We start from the raw sequence: 27,194 nt of genomic DNA, 5'->3' as shown, positions 1-27,194 counted from the left end.
TCTGTGCACCCAAATGAATCATTCATGGATGATGATTTGTTAAGTTTGAGAAGGGTCCTGGATTCTATGTTTCTAAGATGCTTTCGAGGAATGTTGGCCTTTGGTCACCAGTTTGAGAAGCAAGGATTAAGGAGGGTATTGCCAGCAGCTATTTGGGCAAAAAGCAACACTGGGAAGAGAATAGCTAGATCGACATCATAACCCCACCACCAGCTAGCTTTTGGAGCCCTGGACAAATCCTAGCTTCTGTATATTCTAGCTGCAATGTTCATATTAATACATATCTACCTGATAGAGTGATGCTGTGCTGTTGTAATAGGTGTGAAAATACCTGCTTCAGATTGCATATCTATTTCCACCATTGGCCTGGGGACATCTACTTCCAAACATACTCCCCTCCCTTTTTTCACCCATGGACTTCAGTTCACTTGTAGTCCCTAATAAATGCCCTCACTGGGGAAACTGAGAGGAACTGCATTTACTATAGTGAACCGCCCCATCAAAAAATTACAAATCAAGGCATAATTCCTGCCTGTAATTGACAGGTCTCAAAACGGACTTGCTCTTTTAATCAGTGCTTATGTATGTAATTGAGCACAGGGCTTCATTAATTCAGAGAACACTTCACAAATTATAATAAGTTGCTTCAAAATGTACATCAGCCAGCAGGACTTTCTCAACAAGTCCAAGCGAAAGTAGGCAATCAAATGGAATCACACATTCTTTAAAAAAAAAAACCCAGGTCTACCATTTACTAGTTCTGTGACATTAGGTAAATTATCTAATCCCTTCCACATTCTGTTTTTCTCAATAGTAAAGTGGCAATGATACCTACTCCACAGAATTGATGTGAAAAGTAAAAGATTTGACATACACTAGACACCTAATGAATGCCCTTCCCTTTTAAGATTCAAATTAGCCTGCCAAGAAAAATTCAGATTTCTTGTAAAATAAGAAAACTTCTTCTATCCTTTCCTCTGAGCATGCAATCATGTATGAGCATTGCTATTCAGAGGTTCTTAGATTCAAGTGATAAAAGTGGTTGCTATGACGACTTCTGAATACAACTGACTAGTGTAGATATAATATTAGAAGCAAGTCTCCAAGGAGTTAGGCCAACTCAAAAATCAAGTCAGAATCTTCTCTCCAACTCCTTTATCTCTTTTTAAAAGTTGCATCTAGCTCTTCTTGATCATCTCTGTATTGCTTGCCTACATATGAGTAATAATAACAGACATCTATGAAGCTGTTCCTTATATCAGGTATTATGCCAAGTCCATTAGAGTCTACAACAGCCAGCTATTACACATACTATATATTCTTGGCCTCATTTCTTATGCCACCTTCGCTTATTGGTGCAGCTTGTCTCATCTAAGTAGCTACAGCCTGACACAACCCAATAAATTCTTACCTCCTGCTCCTAAAAATATAATCACCAGCTTTCATCATGTCCTGTTGATTTCAAGATGTAGAAAGCCATGGAACCCTGCTCACCATCATGTATACAAAGTCCAGAGTGTGCCATCATTAGCACCCCAGTGCAATACAGTTTTCTCCCATTGGAAAGATGTCGTGAAATCTGATTACATAACATTTTGGAATGTTGGGCACAAGCAACTTCTTATGTAGAGTGGTGGTCAATTCCATGGTATATACTTAAACTGGGTCACCTCCCACCCCCTCATTCTATGCTCTTGTTCCCTGGGATTACACTCTTCAATACAGTAGGCAATGAAGGACTTGGCTCGGGCTCCACTTTACTGGGGAACCCAACAAGAAGCATCATTTTCCCCTCCCCCCTTGCCTTTTTAAAAAAATACTAAGGTTTCAACTCAGGGCTGAGCCCTTCATAGGGAGGAATTCTACGACTTGAGCCATGCCACCAGCCAAGAAATATCATGTTTCAAAATGCTTACATCTGGCTGGGAATATGGCCTAGTGGTAAAGTGCTCGCCTCATATACATGAAGCCCTGGGTTCAATTCCTCAGCACCACATATATTTTAAAAAGCCAGAAGTGGTGCTGTGGCTCAAGTGGTAGAGTGCTAGCTTTGAGCAAAAGAAGCCAGGGACAGTGCTCAGGCCCTGAGTTCAAGCCCCAGGGCTGGCAACAAAACAAAACAAAACAAACAACTCACCTCAAAATGCTTATATCTGCACAATGAATGAAGAAACTTTAATTCATTTCATGTAAGGGAAAGTAAAGCTAAGAATGACTAAATAATTAACACCCTCTCTCCTTGTATGATGCCTAACCAGGATTCTTCAAATGTCATTTTCTGACAGTCTGAATGAAATGTGGAATCCTCAAAATCCTAAGCCTAATGTAGAATCACAAGGTCTTTGTTCTCCCCCAAATTTTCACCATAGCTACTTATATGTATATTGGGAGTTGTAGATGAAGAAGAAAGAAGAGGAACGATGGTGGAAGGTAGAAACTGACAACTACTGACAATTTCATATTCTTTTAGGTTTCTGCTCTTAATATCAGGTAAGAGTTTCTACTTTTTTTTCTACTAATTTCAATGCCAAGGTTAAAAATGTCCTAATTAGAGGGACAAGGTAACAAACAGTACAAGAAATGTATCCAATGCCTAACATATGAAACTGTAACCTCTCTGTACATCAGTTTGATAATAAAAATTTGAAAAAAAAATAAAATTAAAAAAAATGTCCTAATTAGTGAAGATCTCATCATATGTCTGCTAGGCTACCTTCAGATAAATGTTCATTCTATCTGCTGGTTTCTAGAGAATCTTGGGCAGGGCTCTGTCCTAAGAACTCTGAATAAAGCATTGCTCCAGACCATCATCAGGTTCTGGAATAAGCCAATCCAACTTGTGGCCCAAGAAAAGTGGGGCTTTGCAGCCCTTTCCTGGGCTGAATTTATTTTCAGAGCAATTAATTATTTCAACACACATTGCCTATCAGCAGGCAACTGAAGGAGTACCCTCGTGTGGGTACTGTTAATACCTCTAATCCGTTTGACCTTCCTGCAAGGTAAAAATCTCTTCATTCTTATCCCCATTTGGCAGATTTTAATTAACTTCTCAAGGCCAACCAATTAATCAGTGGAAAGTGGAGATGAAAAGTGGGACACCTGCCTCCGTGTGTGCTGGAAACTGCCAGACACCCTCCCATTGTCTTCCCTGCCAAGCCCTAGGTCTGCAGGAAGATGTACATGGCCTTTGCCAGCAGCGAAAACAGCTCTGGAAAATCCATCAGCATAGCAGGGAGTTATACCACATGCTGGGTTTTCTTCAGAGACAAAATAAATGATTCCTTGAGCACTAATATCCTGAGTTGTTTTTCTTTTTTTTCCCTTTGAAGGTAGAAGTACTTGCATCCAATTGTCAAAACTCATGTAGGTTTAAAGATTTTCTATCACACTGAAAAGCCTTTCTGTTTTAGTAAGATAGTGTTGATGTCACCATGTGGCCCAAAGTAAACAGACCCACAATCTGTTCCAGATACCAGATACACGGGGGAAGACAAGGTTCTTAACACAGCTAAGAGGCAAATAAATCAATGCTTAAAAGGCAAGCTAAGCCTGCAGAGCAGGCAGTTACGGGAACTGCCTCCAATTTGGATTTGAAGTTCTACTGTAGAAGCACCAAATTACAGTTTTGTCTCAAAATAGATAGGAGGTTGAATGGAGCACACAGAGATGTCTGGGTATTTTTGGAGGCTGAGAACATTTAGTCCCCTCAACACAAGTTTTCTATTAAAGCTCTAGGAGGCAGGTAAATTGGCAGGGGGTGGAGGGAGGGAGAGTGAAGTGGAAAGGCCCTTCTAAGCCTAATGGCACAATTACCAAGGAGACAGAATATCAGTAGGCAAGTAGATATGTCTGCTTTGTTTTTGTGGTGGGGGAGCCAAAAAGAGTATTTTTAAATATTACAAGAGATTTGACACAATTCCTAGCAATGAAACAATGATGAATCAGAGCTCCCCCCCCCCTTTACTTTTTACTTTTACTTATTGTTTTTACACCAGAATTGGGACTGGAACTCAGGGCCTTGAACTCTTGCTTGGCTTGTTTTGCTCAAGTCTAGTGCTCTACCACATGAGCCATACTTCCAATTCTGACTTTCTAACCATGATCCTAAGATCTCAGCCTCCATGAGTAGCTAGGATTATAGACATGCACCCAACCCTCTTTCTTTTCACAAAGGTGATAATATGGATGGCTTTGGGAACCTGTATTGGAAAGAATGCTTTTAACAAGCTACAATACATCTACCAGAAACAGCACACAGAGGCACACATGCTACCCCGTGCCCTTCCCCACACCCTCCCAGAGCATCCCAAGGCCCTGGAACATGATTTCTTGCAGTTTTGTTATATTTCTCCGTGTATTTCATGTGTATGTGTGACCACCCCATCAAATCTGCTAAGAGTTTCAGCCCACTTATTTTCTTAGGCTTGTGCTAATCCATTCATGTTCGTCTTTTGCTATCTCCACAAGTGATATCACTTCAAAATTTTGCATACTTATATGACTTATTTTATTGAACAGAAATTCAAATTAGGTATTAAGCACAAGAATTCAGCACTTGCAAAAAAAATTAAAAAAAAAAGAATTCAGCACTTGCAATGTCATGGGATCATGAAAGGAAAGGATGGACCCAATGAAGAATAACCATAAAGGTCAATACAAACAACCCTTGACATGGTCCTTAGAGTCTCTACCACCATTATCACCTGCAGTCATTTCTTTGGAAGGTCAAACATATTATAGATCAGCTTTATTGAGAGCAGAAACTTGTTTGCATATTGCAGAAAGCATTGTCAATGGCCAGGAGGTCATTACAGATTAATGCCATCAGTTAGACCTTCAGTTTGATTCATAGCTAACAAATACAAAAACAATGCAAAATCCTAATTATAATATCAGGTAGACTTTCATTCAGGTCACTGCCTTTTAGTCAAACTCTCAAATGATTTTTATTTCAACCAATCACAACTCAAGATATGAGATGAATCTGGGTGCTGGTAGCTCACACCTGTAATCCTAGATACTCAGAAGGTTTCAATCCAGCCCAGAAAGGAAAGTCCATGAGACTCCTATCTCCAATTAACAACTAAAAAGCTGGAAGTGGATCTGTGACTCAGGTAGTAGAGCACCAGTCTTGAGCAAAAAATGCTAAGGAAAGTGCCTAGGCCCTGAGTTCAAGTCCCAGTACCAGCACAGAAAAAAAAAGTGGAGTAAGTAAAATAGACACTGAACTCCATTTCCCATTAAGAAAATATATCAGCTTTATGGTAGAACCAAAAGTTCTTTTATATAAAAATAAGGCTGTAAGGGTTCATTCTGTCATCATTCTTCATTTTTATCTACCATTCTTCCCCACCCCCTCCCCCCACCTGAGAGCTTTGGTCGTCCCAACAAAAATGTAGTTCAAGTAAAAGATAGTTATAACAAAGCAAAGCTTCCTTGGTGGGGAGAGGAGGAAGGCAAGGAGACATAACGAGTGTACACTAGTGAAGCAAAGAAAAGAAAACAAGAACTTGCCTCTGGACTCCACACAGAGGAGCTGTCTGTAGCATAGGAATCTTCAAAGCCCCGGTTGTTAAAGGCTCTTTCCACCTCCAAGCTGCCATCAGTAGACTGACGATGGAGGCTTCCAGCCTCACTGGTTTCTTGGTGAGAGGATCCATGGGTTCTAATCTCCCCACTCTTGCATGGGGACTGAGAGAGGGTAGAGATAGGGTGATCTTCATAAGGTAGAATCGCAGAATAGCTCAGTTGGCTGGTACCATCCAAGTCTAAATTTGCAACAAGAAAACCATTAAAAATACATTCTGTTTTTATGACTATTTTTTTTACCTAGCAAAATTGAGCAACTGCAACCAGAATGACTAAGACTACAGAAACAAAACCCCCATGAATAATATATGCAGAGTCGTAATTCTGCCCATACAGCAGGTAAACTTGGTCTGTATAATCAAAACAACCATTGACTCATCATGTGGTATATAAGTAGGCTTAATACTTTGTAATAATATAACTTAAAAAAAGAATGGATATTTATTTTAAAAGAATAAAATAACATTAGCATTTTGTTGGAGCCTGATTACCACAAGACATCTAACAAAGCAAATACAGTAATCTAAGGCTGATACCGTCGGTCTCCTGATTCTTATCAGGCTCATAGCTCTTCCTTTTCTCTTCCACATTCATTGTCTCACCCTCTGCTTAAGATCTTTAGTGGGAGCCAGGTATGATGGCACAAGACTGTAATCCCAGAGGACTTGGTATTTCCAGGATATCCTGGGTTACAGCATATGATTCTATCTTTACAAAAAGAAAAATGAGTAAAGTTTCAATGTTCTCTCAGTAAAAAATAAGTTTTCTAATAGATCCACTGGATAGAATACTGGACTTGTATTCAGATAATCTTGGTTTAAATTCTATCTCTACCTTAAGAATCTGAACAATAGTCACACTCTTGGAGCCTTTTTTTCTTTGTAAAGAAATATGCAGCCATCAGAAGGTCATTGCAGAAGCATGACATCATATCCACCTATCCCTCCTTCCTTTCTTTCCCTCCTCCTTCCTGCCATCCGCACCACCACATCTTTATGCCTCCCAATTCTGTTTATCCCATCCCTCTCATCTAGGCGGACCTCAGGTGGTAAAGAAAAACTGACAGGTTCTTCCCAAACTATAACCATCTCCCTGATTTCTGCCCACATACCCAAGGAACAGCTAAGATGTCTTCCCTGTTTGGCTTCCAGTCCCTCCCATCAGTCCCCATCTAAGGATGAGAGAATGTTAGAGACTCAGATAAGATGATTGAATGGAATGGCAAAGTGGATATGATCAATTCCTCTCTGATGCACACATGCATGGTAGTAATTATTTCCTCCAGGCTCAGTTTCAGAATATGCTCCTGGAAGGCACTAAGCACATTTCTATCACCTAGTCTTCATCTGCTGTAGCTTCCCACTGAACCTTCGAATAGCTTTAAGGTGTAGGCAGGTTACCAAATATTTCAAGCATCTGGGTATGCAGCAACATGGAATACTGGTTACTGGGTTAACCATAGAGTACAGGAGTCATACACAGGGAAAATAAAAACTTACAATATAGAGCATCACCCTGTGTGGATCACAGAAAAACATTTTCAGGCACATATGACCCTTGGAATACAATCTTAGTAGAGCCCTGATTATATATTTTGCACACACACACAAAATAAAGCCATTGAAAAAAAAAATCCCCCTATCTGCTTTGTTATTCTTACATATTTAGTTCAAGCTCCTTGGAAATATTTTTACTGGACACCACAAAAAATTTACATTCACGTTTCCAATTATTTGGCAAATACACTTTTAAAAGGCCACCAAAAATGACAGAATGAGGAAAAACTCCACTTGCAAAAACCTACAACACAAAGCAGAATTTTCTTCTAAGTCTCTAATTAGAACACCCATTCCTCCAATCATGAACAGTAAAATGTCCTATTAAACAGTGGGTCATCCATCAATGTGGGTAGTGCCCAGCAGGGTTTCAGCACAAAATCTAACTTTGCCAAGAAATTACCCCCATAAAATTGTCTCGAGGCTTTAACTCCTATGGTGATAATACCTAGATCAGTAATAAGGGAAATTTCAACACCTACTTTAAGCCATGAAACATTATTCATAAGTGAAAAACAGAAGTACTATATTAATGGAACAAACTATTTTCTGTGACAAGCAGGCAATGCATGAATTAGGAAAGCAGTCTGGACTACCAGTTGCAAGGTTGGAGTTTCAAAAGAAAAAAGTGATTTGCCTTTCCCTATAATAGTTTACCAATGCCTTTAAATTAATAAGGACAGTGTACCTTAAACACACATCCACAAGTAATGGCCTCTTGTCAGAGAAATGTATCCTGACTTCTTAGAAATTATAGATCATAATTATGTCACATCAACTGCATTTATTTGCTCAGAGAAATTCTTAAACTTGTTTAGCATATAACACACTTCAATGGAATGACACCTTGCTATCAAATCATTCCCTTCCAAACTCCTAATCCTCAGCCACCAACAGCCAGCCATCTGTAAAGATTTCTGCTTTTTATCTATGGTGGTCAGTTTTATGCGTCATCTTAGCTGGGCCATAAGTGTCAATTACGCAACTAAATACTAACAGGAATTGATGAGAAAAAGAATTTTGTGATTAAAGTCCATATTCAGTTGGCTTCAAGTAAAGGAGATTTTTCATTCATATATTTCTATTGGTTCTATTTCTCTGGTTGAACCAATGATTAAAATATCGGTTGAAGTGAAACTAAGTACAGATTCTGGGGATAATTGTACTGAAGTTTTGAACTCAGGACCTCATGCTTGCTAGGCAAGGTCTCTACCACTTGAGCTCCCAGCCCCCCATTTCTAGCCCTTTTAGATTTAGTTGTGTTTCATATACTGTCTCATGCTTTTTCCCAGGTGTGCCTCAAATTATAATCTTCCTATCTACATCTCCTGTGTAGCTGGCTTATGCCTGACTTGTTTTTTAAGTCTTCCTAACATTTTTGCCTGGGATGTCCTCAAACTCTGATGACACTTCTTCCTTCCAAGGATCAGAAATTACAGATGCAAAACACTGTGCTCAGATAAGCTGTTTTTTCCCATTTACAAGGAAAATAAATATCTACAATTTATGAACTATCTTAATGATTACTACTTAGAAATTACTACTGAAAAAAATTTAAAAGCCCTATGAGTAGACTAGTCCACCTTTCACCTCTCTTGCCCAAGGACCTGATACCCTGCAATTCAGCTTACACAAAACTCACCACACCTTTATCAAGAACACAGATACATAAGTTCAGTAATATTAAGTCAGACTCACAGTACTAAAGAGCCTCATGCTTAGGGCATTTTTAAATAATATCACCAATGAATCTAGAATAAAATCACTAAAAATAAAACATGGGACAACCTGTTAGGTGCTGGTGGCTCACGCCTGTAATCTCAGCTACTCAGAAGCCTGTGATCTAAGGAGCTCAATTCAAAGTCATCCTGGGTAGAAAAGTTCATGAGACTCGTATGTCCAATTAACCAGCAGAAAGCAGGAAGGGAAGGCATAGCTCAAGTAGTAGAATACCACCAGCCTTGAGCAAAAAAGCTAAGAGACAGAGCCCTGATTTCAACAGTATACTTGGAGTTCGTTCATGGTTCAGATTTTTCTTTGATTTAGACTTTTAATTTCAGTTTTCAACACTTTGGTAATATTTTAAAGTAGAACTATAATTACAACTAATTATAATTAAACAATCTTTTTTTAAAAAAAATAGTATACAAGAATAAAATGGTTAAATGGACAACAGACCAAAAATAAATAAATAAATCTCTAGGATTGATTTACAATCTTTTTATTATAATTTGCTGCTGAAATAAATCCACAGATGTAAGCATAAACAAAAGTAAATGATAGGAGGAAATATCAAGCAATAAAAACTACATTAATATTTCCATGCCATTTAGCAGCCTAAAATTTAGCCTGAAAATCCTACTGGTTTTCTTCAAAACTTACAGGTTAATTTGTTCAGTGTTATAGATTCTTTCTTCTGTCTACTAGAGAAAAAATGTTTTACCTTCTCTAAAAATATTTGTCAAAAATTCAGAATTGCCAGTTATGACAAGAGAATAAGTTATTGCTACTTCCAGGAATGGTGAGGGTGGGGTTGTTGTCACAGCTCTCAGAACCTCAGCCATTTGTGTAAATCAGAACCCAGACACACTCAGGCTTCTGGGAAATGGGGCCATTAGCTTTAGAATTAAACAAGAGACTCCCAGGGAATCAACTGCTATTAACTTTCATTAGCTAACATTTGCCCTCTTTGTGGTGAGAAAGAAAGAGAATCACCAAGAGAGGGACTGAGGAAGTAGCAGAGGATCCACAGTCATCAATATTGTGGTTTGGTTACACAAGACTGATATTTATAAGCTTACCTTAGGCTAAGAAGAATCACTATAATGTTGTACTGGCTTATGTCAATAGCCAAGCTACCATGATGGATAGCAAGTTTTCCCTACAGAAAACAGTGATTATTTGCTAACTCTTTTATTTTCCCTTTGTTCTTTTTTATTCCTGTAATTTTTTTTTGTCAGTCATGGGGCTTAAACTCAGGGCCTGGGCGCTGCCCCTGAATAGTTTTTGCTTGAGGCTAGCACTCTACCACTTTGAGCCACAGCACCACTTCCAGTTTTTGAGTGGCTAATTGGAGATAAGAATCTCATGGGGACTTTTCTGCCTGGGCTGGTTTCAAACCAAAGTCTTCAGATCTCAGCTTTCTGAGTAGCTAGGATTACAAGCATGAGCCACCAGCACCTGGCCCTATGTTGTTTTTAACATCAAATCAAACATTCTTCTCTTTTATATACTCTCATTTTATGTGCTCTTTTTTTTTCTTTCTAGTGTTGAACACACTATGTATTATTGGCCCCTCATTGGTATGAATATTCACATACTCAAAAGGAAAGAAGGAAAAGATTGGAGAACTCAGGTCACTGAAATCAGACAAAAAAGTGGATGGTGAGACACATTCTCTTGGTTTTTACTAATTTCATTTCTCAGACTCTTCCTTGATGCAGTACCTGCACCTCCTCAGGGCTTTGGGCATAAAGGTGTCAGAGGAATGCCTGCCCTTTGCTAGGTAAAGCACTAAGAAATACTATTTGAAGCTGAGCACCAAAGGCTCATGATTTTAAACCTAGCTACTCACCAGGCTGAGATCTGAGGATTGTGGTTCAAACCCAGCCTGGGCAGGAAAGTCTGTGAGATTCTTATCTCCAATTAACCACCAGAAAACTACAAATGGAGTTGTGGTTCAAAGTGGTAGGGCATTAAAATTGAGCAGACAAGCTCAGGGATAGCACCCAGGCCTTGAGTGCAAGCCAAACAACCAACAAGAGAAAGAAAGAGAGAAAGAGAGAGAGAAAGGACTATGCTGTACTTTCTGCATCCTCTCTGGATTATTTTTGCTTCATTTTCTTTTCCTTTCTGGAGTCTTAGATGCATAGTTTTTAGATAACTCAAAAATATTGTTACCATAGACCTTGGCCCCGATACAGGGAAATTATAGTGTAAGGAATACCTTTATACACACCTGCTTCCGTGCTATCTTCTTCATGGCTCGAGAGCAAATGGCTGCATTTGAGTTTCTGGTTCAATTCTGTTGTCTTTCTCTTCTCTGACGCTGTACGAAAACTCTGGGATCGAGACACAGAAATCTCAAATTGTTTGATCACATTCTCATCGCTGTCAGAAGATGTTGATGCTTCTTCACCATCCCCAAAGCTGTCAACTGGGAACAAACCAACAGCCATGAGCCTCTCATGTGGTTCCCATCCAACACAGTGACAGATAATCCAGGAAAGGAGAGAAGAACATGAAGGATTAGTCTAGACCCACCAACTTCAAATTGGATGGAAAGCACTCATAAAGCAAAATTTTGAATCCAAAGAGATGAGACAGGAATGGAATGCTCATGAAGGATAGAATAATATTCCATAGCGAAAACAATCCATAGCATGAAGAACAGTGCTGAAGGAATATCAATACTAAACTTCAAACTCCAGCACTAAGCTATAGTAATAAAAAAAAACAGCTTGGTATTGGCACAAGAACAGGCCTGAGGACCGATGGAATAGAACTGAAGACCCAGAAGTGAACCTGCAGAGCTATGGCCACTTAGTCTTTGATAAAGAAGCTTAAAAAAAATAAGATGGAGGGGCTGGGGATATAGCCTAGTGGCAAGAGTGCCTGCCTCGGATACACGAGGCCCTAGGTTCGATTCCCCAGCACCACATATACAGAAAACGGCCAGAAGCGGCGCTGTGGCTCAAGTGGCAGAGTGCTAGCCTTGAGCGGGAAGAAGCCAGGGACAGTGCTCAGGCCCTGAGTCCAAGGCCCACAACTGGCCAAAAAAAAAAATAAGATGGAAAAAAGACAGCCTCTTCAACAAATGGTGCTTGCAAAATTGGCTAAATACCTGTAACAAACTAAAGCTATATCCTCATGTATCACTCTGCACCTGAATCAATTCCAAGTGGACCAAAGACCTCGAGGTAAAATCAGATACCCTGAAAACATTGAAAGAAGGAAAAGGAGAAACACTTGAGCTCATTGGCACAGGCAGTCCCAGATAGTCCTAGCAGAAGATTACAATAGCTCACATAAGATGATGCTAAATGAAATGAACTCCAAGTTATGGAAACAAGTAGTTTATCATAGTTGTTGTTATTTTCAACATACCATGTGAAATTATGCCCTTTATCTTTTGTCTTTCTTTCCTGTGGTTTTACCCCTAATATCACTGTAACTGATTTTAGTACCCTGGATACTGTATATACGTGTATTGGAACTAGGGAAGGGAAAAGGAATACCAAAATCTGGAGACAACGGATAAAAAGACAAACCAATGCAACAAGCAATACTTACAAAAACATATGGTGTAAACCAACTGTACAACTCATAGGGGAGAAGAGGATGGGGGGGAATGAGGGAGGAGGTAACAAGTTGGATAAGAAATGTACTTACTCACTGCCTTGTGTATGAAACTGTAACCCCTCTATACATCACTTTAACAATGAAGAATTTTTTTAAAAAAGCATAAGACCCTATCTGAAAAAACATGCAAAGCCAGGGGGGATAGAAGGCAGGGGATATGGCTCACGTGGTAAGAGGCATGTCTTGCAATCCAGGAGGAGACTTTGAGCTCAAAATATAATACTAAAAAAAAAAAAGAGCTGACATTCCTGAGACCTTTTGAAAGACAATTCATAAACAGTGTGCTTTCTATGTACCTGGCATTATTCTAGTAGGCACTTTACACCTATTGAATCCACACAAGACTTGTTATTTCTGATTTCCAAGTAGGAAAACTGAGGCCAACAGATGTCCATGACATTCGCAAGTGACTAAAGAGCTCACTGCCAACAAGGAGTGCAACTGAGACTCCAGTTCAAGTGGCACATCTTCACAGCCTGCTCAGTGGGACCACAGAAAATGCTGAGGCTGCTTCCTCACAGTAGCCAGCTGCCCTGGCCAAGCCCCTTATTCTCTTTGGCTGTCACTTTGGTTTATGATCATTTCTAACGTGGTGAGTCATTTCAAGGGTCTTTTCTAGCCGCTAACTTGTCCACCTCCATAGTTTCTGCCTGAAAGGTACCAATACTTGATCTATATTTCTCATCAATCTTCTTAGTGGAACATGTAAGCCATGAACTTGAGAGCACATGGGTTTCCTTTCACTCAATCTCATTGGCTGGGTTTCATTCCCTGAAAAACTACTACATGTCAGGGAAACTAGCATTCTTACTAGTATTCCCATAATTGGCATTCACACTATTCCTGTCGGAAAACCACCACAACGAGAGTTTGCCTGTGCCTGCATGTGCTGCATATATGACTCAGAGTACTTTGGTATGGGTATATGTTACACATGGGAGAGATCCCAAAGACAAGAATAGAATTAAACTCCCTCTACCCCTAGAGTATCAGATCAGATAACCACCCCAGAGGCAGACAAGGGGAAACAGGCCTGGGAGGAGCAGTTGGACTAGGCATCTTTTGGAGTACTTTCCAACTCTGTAATTTATTCTATTAGTACTATATCACTTGAGCTCAACTTCTGACTTTTTAACGTAGTTAATTGGTGACAAGAGTCTCACGGGCTTTCCTGCCCAGGCTGACTTCAAACCACAATCCTCGGATCTCAGCCTCTTGAGTAGCTAGGATTACAGGAAAGAGCCACCAGCCACCCAAGCAATTTTCAAGTAATTGTAAAACATCCATTTCAAATAGATGCTCCAACATATGGCTATTTCCCCATGTTTAAAATTAATTATTAGAATTAATTAACTTACTAGCATGGTCCGTGGGGCTTTTTTCACCCCCATGAGTTAGTGATCATTCAGAGAGCAAAGATTCTCTTCAGCTGATGTACTAATCATGCAACGTCTATGACATGTGCTCAATGTATCTGCCAGGCAGTTTTCTTGGGATTTGCATATTCTATTTAATCATCCCAAACACTCCACAAAATGAGCACCAATACTATTCCCACTGTACAAAAGGGAAACTTGAGGCACACAGGGCCACTGAGTTGCCTTGTCATAGGAAGCAAAGTTGGGAAAACAACACAGCTGGAATATGAACAGAGAACCTATATTCTTGGTTTTTTGTTTGTTTGTTTTATTTTGTTGTCCATTGTGGGGCTGGAATTCAGGGCCTGTCTGCTCAGGGAATTTGATCCACAGCACCACTTCTGGTTTTTGAGTGTTTAATTGGAGATAAGACTCTCATGGGGACTTTTCTGCCTGAGCTGGCTTCAAACTGTGATCCTCAGATCTCAGCATCTTGACTAGTTGGGATTACAGGCATGAGCCACCAGCACCCAGATAGAACTTCTGTTCTTAATCACTGTGCACAGCATCAGATATCATTGCAGGAGGAACCTCTATCTAACTGACTCCTCAGAATGAGGCAAAAGGCAGGTCTGCATTTGCCCTGAAATCTGTCAGGAGGCTGAAAAAAGAGAAGCTGAGTAGGAAGTGCAGCCAGCCGGCATGCCGTGGGTGTGAATGTACATGGGCAGACTGCAGGATAAGTGGCCGGCTGCTCCCTATGGGATTACAGCTACAAGTGTGCGGACTATTCTAAGCATCATTCCCCAGGGACCTCAGATTTCTCAGTCTATAAAGGAAATCTGTGATTCCTCCCAAAAGTCATTGAGCAGAAATGGTGGCACTCATAGTGCCACTCTCATAGAGTGGCAAAAGCAACATAAGGATATAGCATGTCTCATGTGCCAGCTGTTGATCCAGAACTTGACATAGGTTCATTCATTTACTCCATCCAACAACCCAATGAAGTACCTACACTCAGTATCCCCATCCCATGAATGAGAAAACTAAAGCACAGTGCGGTTGTTCATTCGTCACAGTCATCACAGTGTAGAATACTGGACCACAGTTCCGGTACAGGCTGTCTCGCTCCAATGTCAATGGATTCCTCAAGAAAGGAGACTTCTTAAACCCTGGACTGCTGTGCTTTATCACTAGTAAAATTAAAATCACACAGGTTGGACTGCAAGGATTTTCATAAGCATCTATCCCCTCATTCTTTTTGTTTAAAGCAGACAAAACAGATGTATTTACAAGTGAAAGGGAAAGCCCAAAACATAGGGAGATTCTCCAATGAGAGGGATCCCAAAGAGGAGTCCTCCTGGAAGGTAGCTTTTATGGTACCAGGCTCCCCCCATAGCTCCTCCCATGGGCCTTGTGCTGATTGCCTAATGGCTTGTGCCATCATATCCTCTGCTCTAATCATTGGTTGAGTGGGTACAAAAGGCATTCTGGGAGGAAGAGTTTGAGCAGGAACCCCAAGACAAAGAAACATCACAATGGGCCTAACTGTTACCTGTCCTGTACTGTATTCACCAGTTTCTATCCCTATCTACCTAACAGTTCCAGTTTTTTTTCCTCATTCTCACTTCTAGGACGGACACCCTGTTGGGGAGCAGGGGTGGTGACCCCTCTAGCTTCCTGTTAAATGAGCCCAGAGTGAGTATGGATAGTCTGGGATGCTCCAGAAAGGATTTTTTTAGATAGCTTAGTGCCTAATTTCCACATATTAAAACCAAAACCCAAAGAGGCAAAGGGAAATTGGCTCATAATCACACCAAACCAGGCCTGACTGGAATCTCCAGTGTTCTAGAGTCAGTACAGTTCCCATATAGTTTTCTCTTCTATCTCTGTCTCTGTCTCTCTCTGTGTGTCTCTGTGTCTCTGTCTCTCTGTGTGTCTCTGTGTCTCTGTCTCTCAGTGTGTGTGTCTCTGTCTCTGTGTCTCTGTCTCTACCTCTCTGTGTCTCTGTCTCTGTGTCTATGTGACTCTCTCTGTCTCTCTCTGTGTCTCTCTCTGTGTGACTCTCTCTGTGTGTCTCTCTCTGTGTGACCCTCTCTCTGTGTGTGACTCTGTCTGTCTGTCTCTCTCTCTAGTATGTATGTGTACATGTGAGTGTTTGCGTTTTAAAATTCAAATCTTGGCTTTTTACTTGTTGGCAGCTCTCAGTTACTTGCCTATATAGCTGTTCCTGTATAACTAAATAGCTGATCTGATTTCATTCAACTTAATCTGTGGGGGGAAAAACCCACAAAGTCATTTCCAAATTGTAGCACTTACTTCAGAAATAAGACTGTTTTTCTGAAGCAACCATGCAAATGTTAAGTTCAAATTCCATGTCAACTAAAACCCTCATGAATGAAAATAGTGTACAGGAAGTTTTCATTATTAAAATATCATTTTCTTAGCAATCAGTTTGCCAGTATGACCAAAAACCTGAATAATTGTCCTAGATCCATCTTAAAGTTGAAATACTGCCAGTTTTACTCAGTCAGAATTTAGACAGATTTTAGATAATCATCCAAACATCTACTACCAACGAGAAATAAGAATTTTCTGCCATCTTTCTGACTCGCAGATACCTGGATTTATCCCTTTAGTCATCCACCATCTAGGTGAGCCTGGACATCTGTCACTAACAGGGACTTTATAATGACTGACAGAGAAAGCTAATTACACTGAGCCATTCAGTAGTGAGCTCTACTGGAATGGAGACAGAAGGTCCCCTTCTCTAACTTCCAATGAGATGTTTTCTAATTGAAGAAGGGGACAGGGAAGTCCTATCTTCATTTTCCACCTGCAAGTGAAAGGGAATATCAAAATTGAGAGACAAACGATAAAAAGACAAACGACTACAAAAGCAATACTTGCTAAACCATTTGGTGTAAACCAACTGAACAACTCATGGGGGGAGAGGGAAAGGAGGAGGGGGGAGAGGGGAATGAGGGAGGAGGAAATAAACAGTACAAGAAATGTACCCAAGGCCTAACGTATGAAACTGTAACCTCTCTGTATATCACTTTGACAATAAATAAGAAAAGAGAGAGAGAGAGAGAGAGAGAGAGAGAGAGAGAGAGAGAGAGAGAGAGAGAGAGAGAGAGAGAGAGAGAGCAGTACAACAGAACCTGTCTGCTACATAAAACTCTAGGGAAGGGCTGGGGATATAGCCTAGTGGCAAGAGTGCCTGCCTCGGATACACGAGGCCCTAGGTTCGATTCCCCAGCACCACATATACAGAAAATGGCCAGAAGCGGCGCTGTGGCTCAAGTGGCAGAGTGCTAGCCTTGAGCGGGAAGAAGCCAGGGACAGTGCTCAGGCCCTGAGTCCAAGGCCCAGGACTGGCCAAAAAAAAAAAAAAAAAACCTCTAGGGAAGGTTACAGTGATTGCAGGCAGATCATGGAATCGAGCTACCAGATTTTGCCCTTGGCATCTTCCATTTGGTTTGTGACCTCAATAAGTTCCTTCACTTCAGGAACTTCATCGTCTTGAACTTGACATTCTGGACCTTGACATTCTGGACCTCATAAAATTATTATGAGGATTAAATGAGATACACTGGGTATGTGTACTTAGCATCTGGTTGATACTTTTCAGAACTCAAAAATGTTCATTAATACCATTTTAATCATACCATCACTTGGTGTGCAAACCCTTGTAGGCCTATTTGCCTTCACATAAAGGAAAGAATATCCCTCCTTTCCCAGGGTTGGACTTGAGAACTTGTCATCTGGCTTGTTTTGTTGTAGAAGGGTGGAAGGAACAGGGCCCAGGGCAATAAGAGATGAAGTCAATTGCGTGGGTTGTATTTCTCACCTCATCTCATAGTCCTTGTTCCCAAGCCTGTATGTGGAGAGCTCTGTAGGAGTTAGCAACACTGTCTGGAAGTAGGCAGTGCCCAACACCTGCTCATTTTGTTGCTTCTTTTAAGGCAAAAAAAAAAAAATCTACCAACTGGCAATGCAAAAGAGGATTTCTTGAGTTTGCTGCTATTTTACAGATGGAGAAAGAATTTATAAAAGATCACTATGGCTCCACGATTATTAATTCAACTTCAACCCACACAGAGCAATTGGTAGAAACAAGTGTTGCTCACACTTTCAAGACTCAAAGTAGAGACAGGTGGGAAAAGGTTGCACTCGTAGTGCCATGCCTGTTGCTTGTAATTACAATCCTAGGAAATTCCTTTGAAATGAGATTGCTGGATGAGTGGCTGGAGGAGGATGGAAATGAGGACATAAAGTTAGTTAAAGGGAAAAACAGAGGTGACAACTGCCTACACATCAAATCCAGGGGGGGGCGGGCCGCTGGAAATAGCCATTTGTGGACTCCCCATCATCCAATCTTAATGTTTCCATATTATGTTCTATACAGAACAAGGATTATCACAAAAATTCTTCATGGATGTTCAAGGCCACTGTGGAGGCAGAAGTTTATGTCGATGCACTGAATGGGTTGGTTTCTACATCTTCCACAAAACGTCAGGGATATTTTGCTTTAATATGTTTAATATTTTCCTGTGTAATTTTTCCAGAGATATGTAGGTACCTAGCATTTTAAAGCTTGAAAAAAAGTTTAATATAAGAACCCCCTCATGGGGTAGAGTAGAAGCGACATGATGCTCCTGAAGATATTTGCCTATTGCCTACTAGCTCATTAGTGGGAGGTAGGTCTGCATCTGGCTCTCATGGGCACACCTCTTCTATCACCCCAAATATGGTGTGAGACATTGTGATAATAACTCAGCTTCCTATATGAATGGAGAGATGGTAACAGTTAAGTATGACTATATCAAATAAGACTTTCACTAAAATCAGTAGCACAGAAAGCACTGTACTAAGAAACCAGGAAGTTACGATATTGAGAATGGCAGTTCTAATAACACTAAAGCAATTCAAATTAACTGTATGACAAATAAAAATTATAAATTCACACAAACATTTAAACCCACTATTTGCAGGCCTAGAAAGTAAACAAAAGCAGGCAAAAGCTGGGTAACATTTTCCTTTTGGAAGCAGACATCTTTTGTAGGTGATGTACAGGGTTACAAGCCTGTCTTTGGGGAGGGAAAAGCTACTGACCAAGTATCGGATGACAAGAGTTCAGCACAGACAGAGTCGCTCCAAGTATTTGGGAAAAACCTGAGGAAGGAGGAAATGACAGAGAAAACTTGAAAGGAAGGAGAACTTAGCTCAAGCTTTGCCTCAAACCTGAACTATTACTGCATAGGAAAGAATCCAAGGAACCAAAAAAGGTTAAAAAAAAAAAAAAGTGGGCAACATTTGAATCAGACAGGTCCCTACTGCCCATCTTAAGGGAGAAGGAGGTAAAACTTTGACTCTACTCTAGTCAGAAGCATTTAATAAACACTTTAGGCTTTCCATGAACAGTCTAAGGGTTAATATTAAAAGTGAAACAAACAGTAAAAGAGAACACAGACCCATCCTGACAAAGTATAAAATCATAAGCTAAAAGGAATCAGCTAGTCATTTAATTTTCTACTGGAACAAAGTAACTATTGAGAACAAGGAAAGATTCCAGTGACTCATCATTTCCTTCATAATAACCAGTGAACAATCAGAAATTACTACAAACACACACACACACACACACACACACACAAGTAAAAACATGCATAACTGGGAAAAATAATCAGTCAATTGGACTAGCCTCAAGATAACTAAGAGGTTGTATGTAGGAGACAAAATCTTGTAAAATATCTATTATATGTTCAAAAAATTAAAAGGGAAATATGCTTGCAATAAATATGTGAAAGAAGAATTTCAGCAAGAAATGGGAACAACATAAAAGAACTAAATAACTGCTCTGGAATTGAGAATGTAGTATTTGAATTATTTTTTTAATGTCACTACATTGGTGTTATAGCAGATCAGAGGTGATAATGGAATAGCAAAAATATCAATGGTGGGGCTGGGGATATAGCCTAGTGGCAAGAGTGCCTGCCTCGGATACACGAGGCCCTAGGTTCGATTCCCCAGCACCACATATACAGAAAACGGCCAGAAGCGGCGCTGTGGCTCAAGTGGCAGAGTGCTAGCCTTGAGCGGGAAGAAGCCAGGGACAGTGCTCAGGCCCTGAGTCCAAGGCCCAGGACTGGCCAAAAAAAAAATATATATATATCAATGGAAAGTAACTAATCCTAGGTAGATTTTTTTAATAGGGGTAAAATTAAAGCCTCATTAAAATATCATAGTATATCAAGCAGTCGGAATTAAGGATAACTGGAGTTCAAGATAGAAAAGACATTACACCTACAATCCTAGCTACTCAGGAAGCTGAGATCTAAGGCTCATGGTTTAAAGCCAGCCTGGGAAGGAAAATCAGTGAGACTTATTTCCAATTAACCATCAGAAAACAGGAAGTGGTGCTGTAGCTCAAAGTGGTAGAGTGCTAGCCTTGAGCAAAAGCTCAAGGACAGGGCCTAGGCCTTGAGTTCAAGCCCCATGACCACCGAGAGAAAGAAAGAAAGAAAGAAAGAGAAAAAGAGAGAAAGGAAGGGAGGGAGGGAGGGAGGGAGGGAGGAAGCAAAGAAAGGAAAGAAAGGAAAAAAGAGAAGGATAAAAGAAAAGAAGGAAAGAAAAGGACAAAAGATATGGAAGAAAAATAATGAGTGAGAATCAAACTTGTAAGAACAAAAAAAATCAACACATAGATTATAAACTATAAGTAACCTATTTCAAAAGTTTGACATCGCAATCAATAGCTGAAAAACAGAAAAGTAAAGGTCTGGGAATGTGGCTTAGTGGTAGAGTGCTTGCCTAGCATGCATGAAGCCCTGGGTTTGATTCCTCAGTACCACACAAACAGAAAAGGCCAGAAGTGGGGCTGTGGCTCAAGTGGTGGAGTGCTAGCCTTGATCGAAAGAAGCTCAGGGACAGTGTTCAGGACCCAAGTTCAAGCCCCAGGACTGGCAAAGAGAGAGAAAGAGAGAGAGAGAAAGAGAGAGAGAGAGAGAGAGAGAGAGAGAGAGAATATTTGCAAGTAGTAAGATAAAAAGCACATGTTGTCCATCAGAACAGTAGTACAGATGTGAACCAATTTCCCTCAGAGACCATGGAATCCAGAATACAATGAAATTATTTGTGAGGAGAGACAAACTGTCAACCCTGAATTCATATGCAGAAGTGACACCCTGCAAAAAAGGGATGCAAAAAAGGGATGCAAACGTGTTTTCACAGAAAGAGAATTTATTAAACCTTGTACATTAAGAACTATGGGATGTAAATTCATATGGAACAGCAAAAAACCTAGAATAGCCAAAGCAAATCTAGGCAAACAAAGCAGTGCAGGAGGTATCACAATACCAGACTTCAAGCTCTACTACAAGGCCATCATAACAAAAACAGTATGGTATTGGTATAAAAACAGATCGGAAGACCAATGGATTAGAATTGAAGACCCAGAAATAAAACCGCACTCTTACAGCCAACTGATATTTGACAAAGGAGCTAAAGACATACAATGGAATAAACATAGCCTCTTCAACTACTGGTGCTGGGAGAACTGGGCAGCCATATGCAGAAAACTCAAAGTAGACCCAAGCCTATCACCATGCACCAAGATCAACTCAAAATGGATCAAGGACCTCAATATCAGACCTGAATCCTTGAAACTACTGAAGGACAGAGTAGGAAAGACGCTAGAACTTATAGGCACAGGAAGGAACTTCCTGAATATAGTCCCAGGGGCACAACAAATAGGAGAAGACTCGACAAATGGGACTACTACAAATTAAAAAGTTTCTGCACAGCTAAGGACATAGCCACCAAAATAGAAAGACAGCCGACGATATGGGAAAGGATATTTACCAGTACAGCAACAGACAAAGGCCTGATATCTGTCATCTACAGAGAACTCAAAAAACTAAGCCCGTCCAAGCCCAATAAACCTATTAGGAAATGGGCAAAGGAGCTAAAGAGAGACTTCACAAGAGAAGAGATAAAAATGGCAAAGAAACACATGAGGAAATGCTCAACACCCCTGGTGGTAAAGGAAATGCAAATAAAAACAACCCTGAGATACCACCTCACCCCAGTTAGAATGGCCTATACTCTGAACTCAAGCAACAACAAATGCTGGAGGGGGTGCAGGGAAAGAGGAACCCTTCTCCATTGTTGGTGGGAGTGCAAATTAGTACAACCACTTTGGAGAACAGTATGGAGGTTTCTCAAAAAGCTCAATATAGACCTACCCTATGACCCGGCCATACCACTCCTAGGCATCTATCCTAAACAGCAAACCCCAAGATATCAAAAAGACATTTGTACTTCCATGTTTATCACGGCACAATTCACAATAGCCAAAATATGGAAACAACCCAGATGCCCCTCCACAGATGAATGGATCCAAAAAATATGGTACTTATACACAATGGAATACTACATAGCGATTAGGAATGGTGAAATATTGTTATTCGTAGGGAAATGGTCAGAACTCGAACAAATAATGTTGAGTGAGACAAGCCTAGAACACAGAAAACAAAGGGGCATGATCTCCCTGATATATGACTGTTAAGAAAGGGAGACAGAGAGACAGTAGAGACCAAGTCTGTGAATACTGTATATGTTCTAGATACATTGTATATTGTATATATGTCTACCTAACCTAGAGAAGGGATAGAAAAACAGGACGTAAGATATCACAAGAAATGTACACACTGCCCTACTATGTAACTGTACCCTTTTTGCACAACACCTTGTCAAAAAATTTGTGTTCAATTAATAAACAAAAAAAAATAAAAAATAAAAAAAGAACTATGGGATGAAGTTCTTTGGGCAAAAGACGGAATGTTTAAAAAATGGATCTCAAACAGAAGGAATGAAGAACAAATAGAAATAACAACTCTATGGGCAAACAATGTGTGATCTTTATTTCAACTTTTCTAATAGATAGTTATCTATCTAAGGAAAATATATAATGCCATAGTGTGGGGTTAATAAGGAAAACGACAGTTACAATAACACAAAGGATAGAGCAGTTGCTGATTCATACTATTGCAAAGCGTCAGGTATAATGCTGTGGTATAAAATATATATTTTTAATCTGGTACTTGAATAACTCAAATTAGAGCTTGATAAATGAGGTTATATATGCAATCCCCAAAGCAACCACTGATGAAGAAACACAGACACAGTTAGAAGATGAATAGAGGAGTTAAAACTAAATACTAAAGTCTTAGGTGATTAACATATGCATGAAGCAACTAGATGAACTGGAAATGTAAAACAGCTACAACAAATAGAAAATAAACCAGAAAATAACCTAAGCTCAAATAATGTTCATACATTAAATGCAAATGAATAAATAACTCATTGGTAACTACAGATTGTCAAACTAAATAAAAAAGTGAGATCAAGCTATCCAACAACTAAAAAGGGGCTGCTTTACATGTAAATACAGATAGACTGAAAGCAAAAGAATTGAAAGTATGTTACAAAATTGTAAGCATAAGGAATCTGATGACATTGTATTAATAGCAAATCAAAAAGGCTTTAAGGCAGAATATTATGACAGAGAAGTATGTTTTAGGGCTCCTGCTGAGCAAGCAGGAGGCCTTGAGTTCAAACCTCAGCATCACCCAAATATAAGGTATATTTTATGATATGAAAGTGGTCACTTCATCAAGAAGATACATGAATCAGAAGTGTGCATGTGCCTAATAACAGAACAAGTGAAGGAAGCAGTCCTAAATCAAAAGTAGAAAGTACATTTGAGCTGGGTGCTGGTTGTTCATGTCTGTAATCCTAGCTACTCAGGAGGCTGAGAATGAGGATAATGGTTCAAAGCCATCCCAGGCAGGAAAGGCCATGAAATTCTTATCTCTAGTAAACCATCTGAAAACCTGAATTGGAGCTGTGGTTCAAAGTGGTAGAGTGCTAGCCTTGAGTGCATAGCTGAGGGACAGCACCCAAGCCATGAGTTCCCAAGTCCCGTGATTGACAAAAAAAAAAAAAAGTTAGAAATAAACATTAGGTATTTTTAACCCCTTCTCAGAGAGTAACTTGGAGACCAACTAAAAAATCAGCAAGAATATAGATTAGTGTTACAACCCAGTCAATGATGACTATGCATGTTTATAAAGGGTATTCTGCAATTGTTGGGTACAGAATTCTAGACATGACACATAACAGTAGTCTGTATGCATCTATTACAGGAAGCAGCCGTAGTTCCCCAGCAAGTTCTGTGAGCTCTTCAGAATCCTACTACACCTTTTGACAAAGATATCACCTGTTCAGAAGACTAGAACCATGGTTACAAAAGTCCTTAGCAAAATATGAAAACATATAATTGGTAATAGAGTGAGAGAATCATGTTATGATCATATAAAGTTAATCTAGAAAGACAAAGTTTGTTTAAGATACTAAAGTCAATTAAAATAATTCATCAGCATAACACAATAAAAGAGAAATTCAATCGTCACAACATAAGAAGAAAAAGTTGCTGACAGAATGTGATTTTAATTTCTAGTAAAAAACAAGCCAAAAGAATGTCATCATACTCGATCTGAAGGAAAGGAGAATTAGTGATTTACTACAAAATGCTACAGATAAACCTCACTATGAGAATGAGAGTGAATTGAGCAGCCAATTTTATATGGAAATCAGCTCTATTTCTATATTCTAGCAATCTCTTGAAAATGAAAAATTTTATAACTCTCTTAGAATAGCATCAAATGCACTAATACTTAGAAAGAAATTTAACAATTTCTCATTGAAAGCAACAAAACATAGCTTAGGTGCCAGAGATTCACACCTGTAATCCAAGCAAATGAGGAGGCTCATGGGATCACAGTTCATAGCCAGAACAGGCAGAGACTCCATCTTCAAAACAATCAGCAAAAAGCTGGGGTAGTAAGGTGTCTCAATGCCGGCAAATACTGGACCATGAATTCAAACTCTGGTATTGAAAAAAAAAAATAGAAAGCAATAAAATATTACTGAGAAAAAAATAGAAAGACCCAATATTGCAAAGTTGTTCATTTTTCCAAATTAATTTATTCATTTAATGCTATCACAACTCAAAATCCAAATGCATTTTTTGTCAGATCTGACAAGCAGATACTAACATGTATAAGAAAATGTTTTGAAAAAAAACTGGAATCGATGTAGACATAATACTTTTTTTTAAGTTCAGATGCTAAATATTTTATTTTTTTAAATAATTACTTATTTATTGTCAAAGTGATCTACAGAGGGGTTACAGTTTCATACATAAGGCAGTGAGCACATTTTATGGAAACAATTGTTATTGTTGTAGTTATTTCCAACATGCCATGTGAAACCGTAGCTTTTTTTTTTTTTTGTCTCTCTTGAATTTCCTTCCTGCGGTTGAGTTCCTGCTATCACTGTATCTTATCTGAGTACCTTGTATACTGTATATATGTGTATTAGAACTAGGGAAGGGAAAGAGAGTATCAAAATCAAGAGACAAAGGATAAAAAGACAAACGATTCCCAAAGCAATACTCACAAAACCATTTGGTGTAGACCAACTGAACAGCTCATCAGAGGGAGAGGGAAAGGGGGAGGGGGGCAGGCCGGAGAAAAATGAGGGAGGAAGTAACAAGGTGAACATAATACTTTTTTTTTTTTTTTTGGCCAGTCCTGGGCCTTGGACTCAGAGCCTGAGCACTGTCCCTGGCTTCTTCCCGCTCAAGGCTAGCACTCTGCCACCTGAGCCACAGCGCCCCTTTTGGTCGTTTTCCATATATGTGGTGCTGGAGAATCAAACCGAGAGCTTCATGTGTAGGAGGCAAGCACTCTTGTCACTAGGCCATATTCCCAGTCCCCTGAACGTAATACTTTTAAACACAAAGAGGGACAGAAAAACTTGGGGAAAGTGAAGGAAGGGGTGAATTATCTAAAAAGAAATAGATTCATTATTCATTACCTGACTTAAGAAATGTTAACCCTTCTATACAACAGTTTAGTAATAACAATAAAATATATTTCAAAAAGATAAGAGGAAAATCCTACTTGGTTTATTGATTTTAATACTACATAGTTGTCTTAAATTAATAAAGCTTTCTATTGGTTAAAAAAATAGATTCATACACCCACGGAACAGAAAAGCGCAGAGACATCGTTACATGACTATAGTTGGGGAATATATATGTACACTTATGTGGAAAAGAGAAACAACTCTTACACTGTGTGAACATATATAAACTAATTATAGATCTAATTGTAACATATTAAGACACCGAAGTAATATAATAAAAACCCTAGGGGAAAAAAATAGGAGCATCAAGTCTTGATGGCACACTTCTATAATCCTAGCAACTCTGGAAGCTGAGGCAGGAGCATCATGAGTTCAAAGCCAGCTTGGGATACATAACAAGACACTATCTTCAAAAAATGAGAGTAATATTTTCAACATTAGGTTATTAAGAACCTCAATGGGAAAATATTGGTAAATTGGATTTTATCAAAGCTTAAATGTTTCAAGGTGAGCAATAGTAGTTCACACCTGTAGTCCTAGCCACTCCCGAGGCTGAGATCTGAGGATCATGGTTTGAAGACAGCTTGGGCAGGAAAAGATCAGGAAAGTCTTATCTCTAACCATCAAAAAAAAAAGCATCAAAGTAGAGCTGTGGCTTAAGTGGTAGGGAGTCAACCTTGAGTGAAAAAGTACAGGGGGACAGCACTGACATCCTGAGTTCTATAAACACACACACACACACACACACACACACACACACACACACACACAATTTACTGCCTGCATTCTTTGAGTTATATCATTGAGAAATGAAAAAGGCAGAGCCTTACACTTACTTATACAGAATGTATTTGTCAGATAAAGGATCTCTACCCAGAATAAAGAGCTTTTGTGGCTCAATTACATCATAACTCAATATAAACAACCCAATGAAATAATTTAATGGACTTTCATAGACTCTTATGAACACATGGCCCATAAGCCAGTGAAAAGTACCCAATTTCACTAATCATCAGGGTAATTACAAATTAACACCACACTGAGATATCAGTAAAAATTTGAAAATGGAGCATAACAAAGACAAGGGAATAATGTAACAGGAGTCCTCAGATGCTGCCACTTTTGAAAACTATTTGGAAGTTTCTTAGAATTTTTAAAATGTATTTGTCCACACCATCACCACCCTTCTAGATAACCCCAAAAGCAAGAAAAACTCCTGTAAATGTAAATGTGTGTAGAAAATGTATTTGTACTTCTCAAAATCTAGAAGCAACTCAAAAGTCCATCATTAGGCAAACATATAAACAAAATGGGGTCTGTCAACACTGTGCAA

At 39.4% G+C, this 27,194-nt stretch overlaps 1 protein-coding gene across 2 annotated transcripts in view; it reads right to left on the bottom strand.

Moving 5' to 3' along the window:
• Syt16 (synaptotagmin 16) overlaps nt 1-27,194 on the bottom strand; it is a 225,307-nt gene that overhangs the window by 24,022 nt on the left and 174,091 nt on the right. Inside the window, exons 3-4 of one of the 2 annotated variants that reach the window (XM_048362457.1) lie at nt 11,092-11,301; nt 5,515-5,768 (exon numbers count right to left, since the gene is read on the bottom strand). In XM_048362457.1, the coding sequence (XP_048218414.1) occupies nt 5,515-5,768; nt 11,092-11,301 (464 nt within the window). The remainder of the gene's footprint in view (nt 1-5,514; nt 5,769-11,091; nt 11,302-27,194) is intronic. The other variant, XM_048362456.1, reaches the window with a different exon arrangement.

The sequence above is a fragment of the Perognathus longimembris genome, chromosome 14 (genome assembly GCF_023159225.1).
Source record: "Perognathus longimembris pacificus isolate PPM17 chromosome 14, ASM2315922v1, whole genome shotgun sequence".
NCBI lineage: Eukaryota > Metazoa > Chordata > Mammalia > Rodentia > Heteromyidae > Perognathus > Perognathus longimembris.
This window is presented reverse-complemented; position numbering and strand designations above follow the sequence as displayed.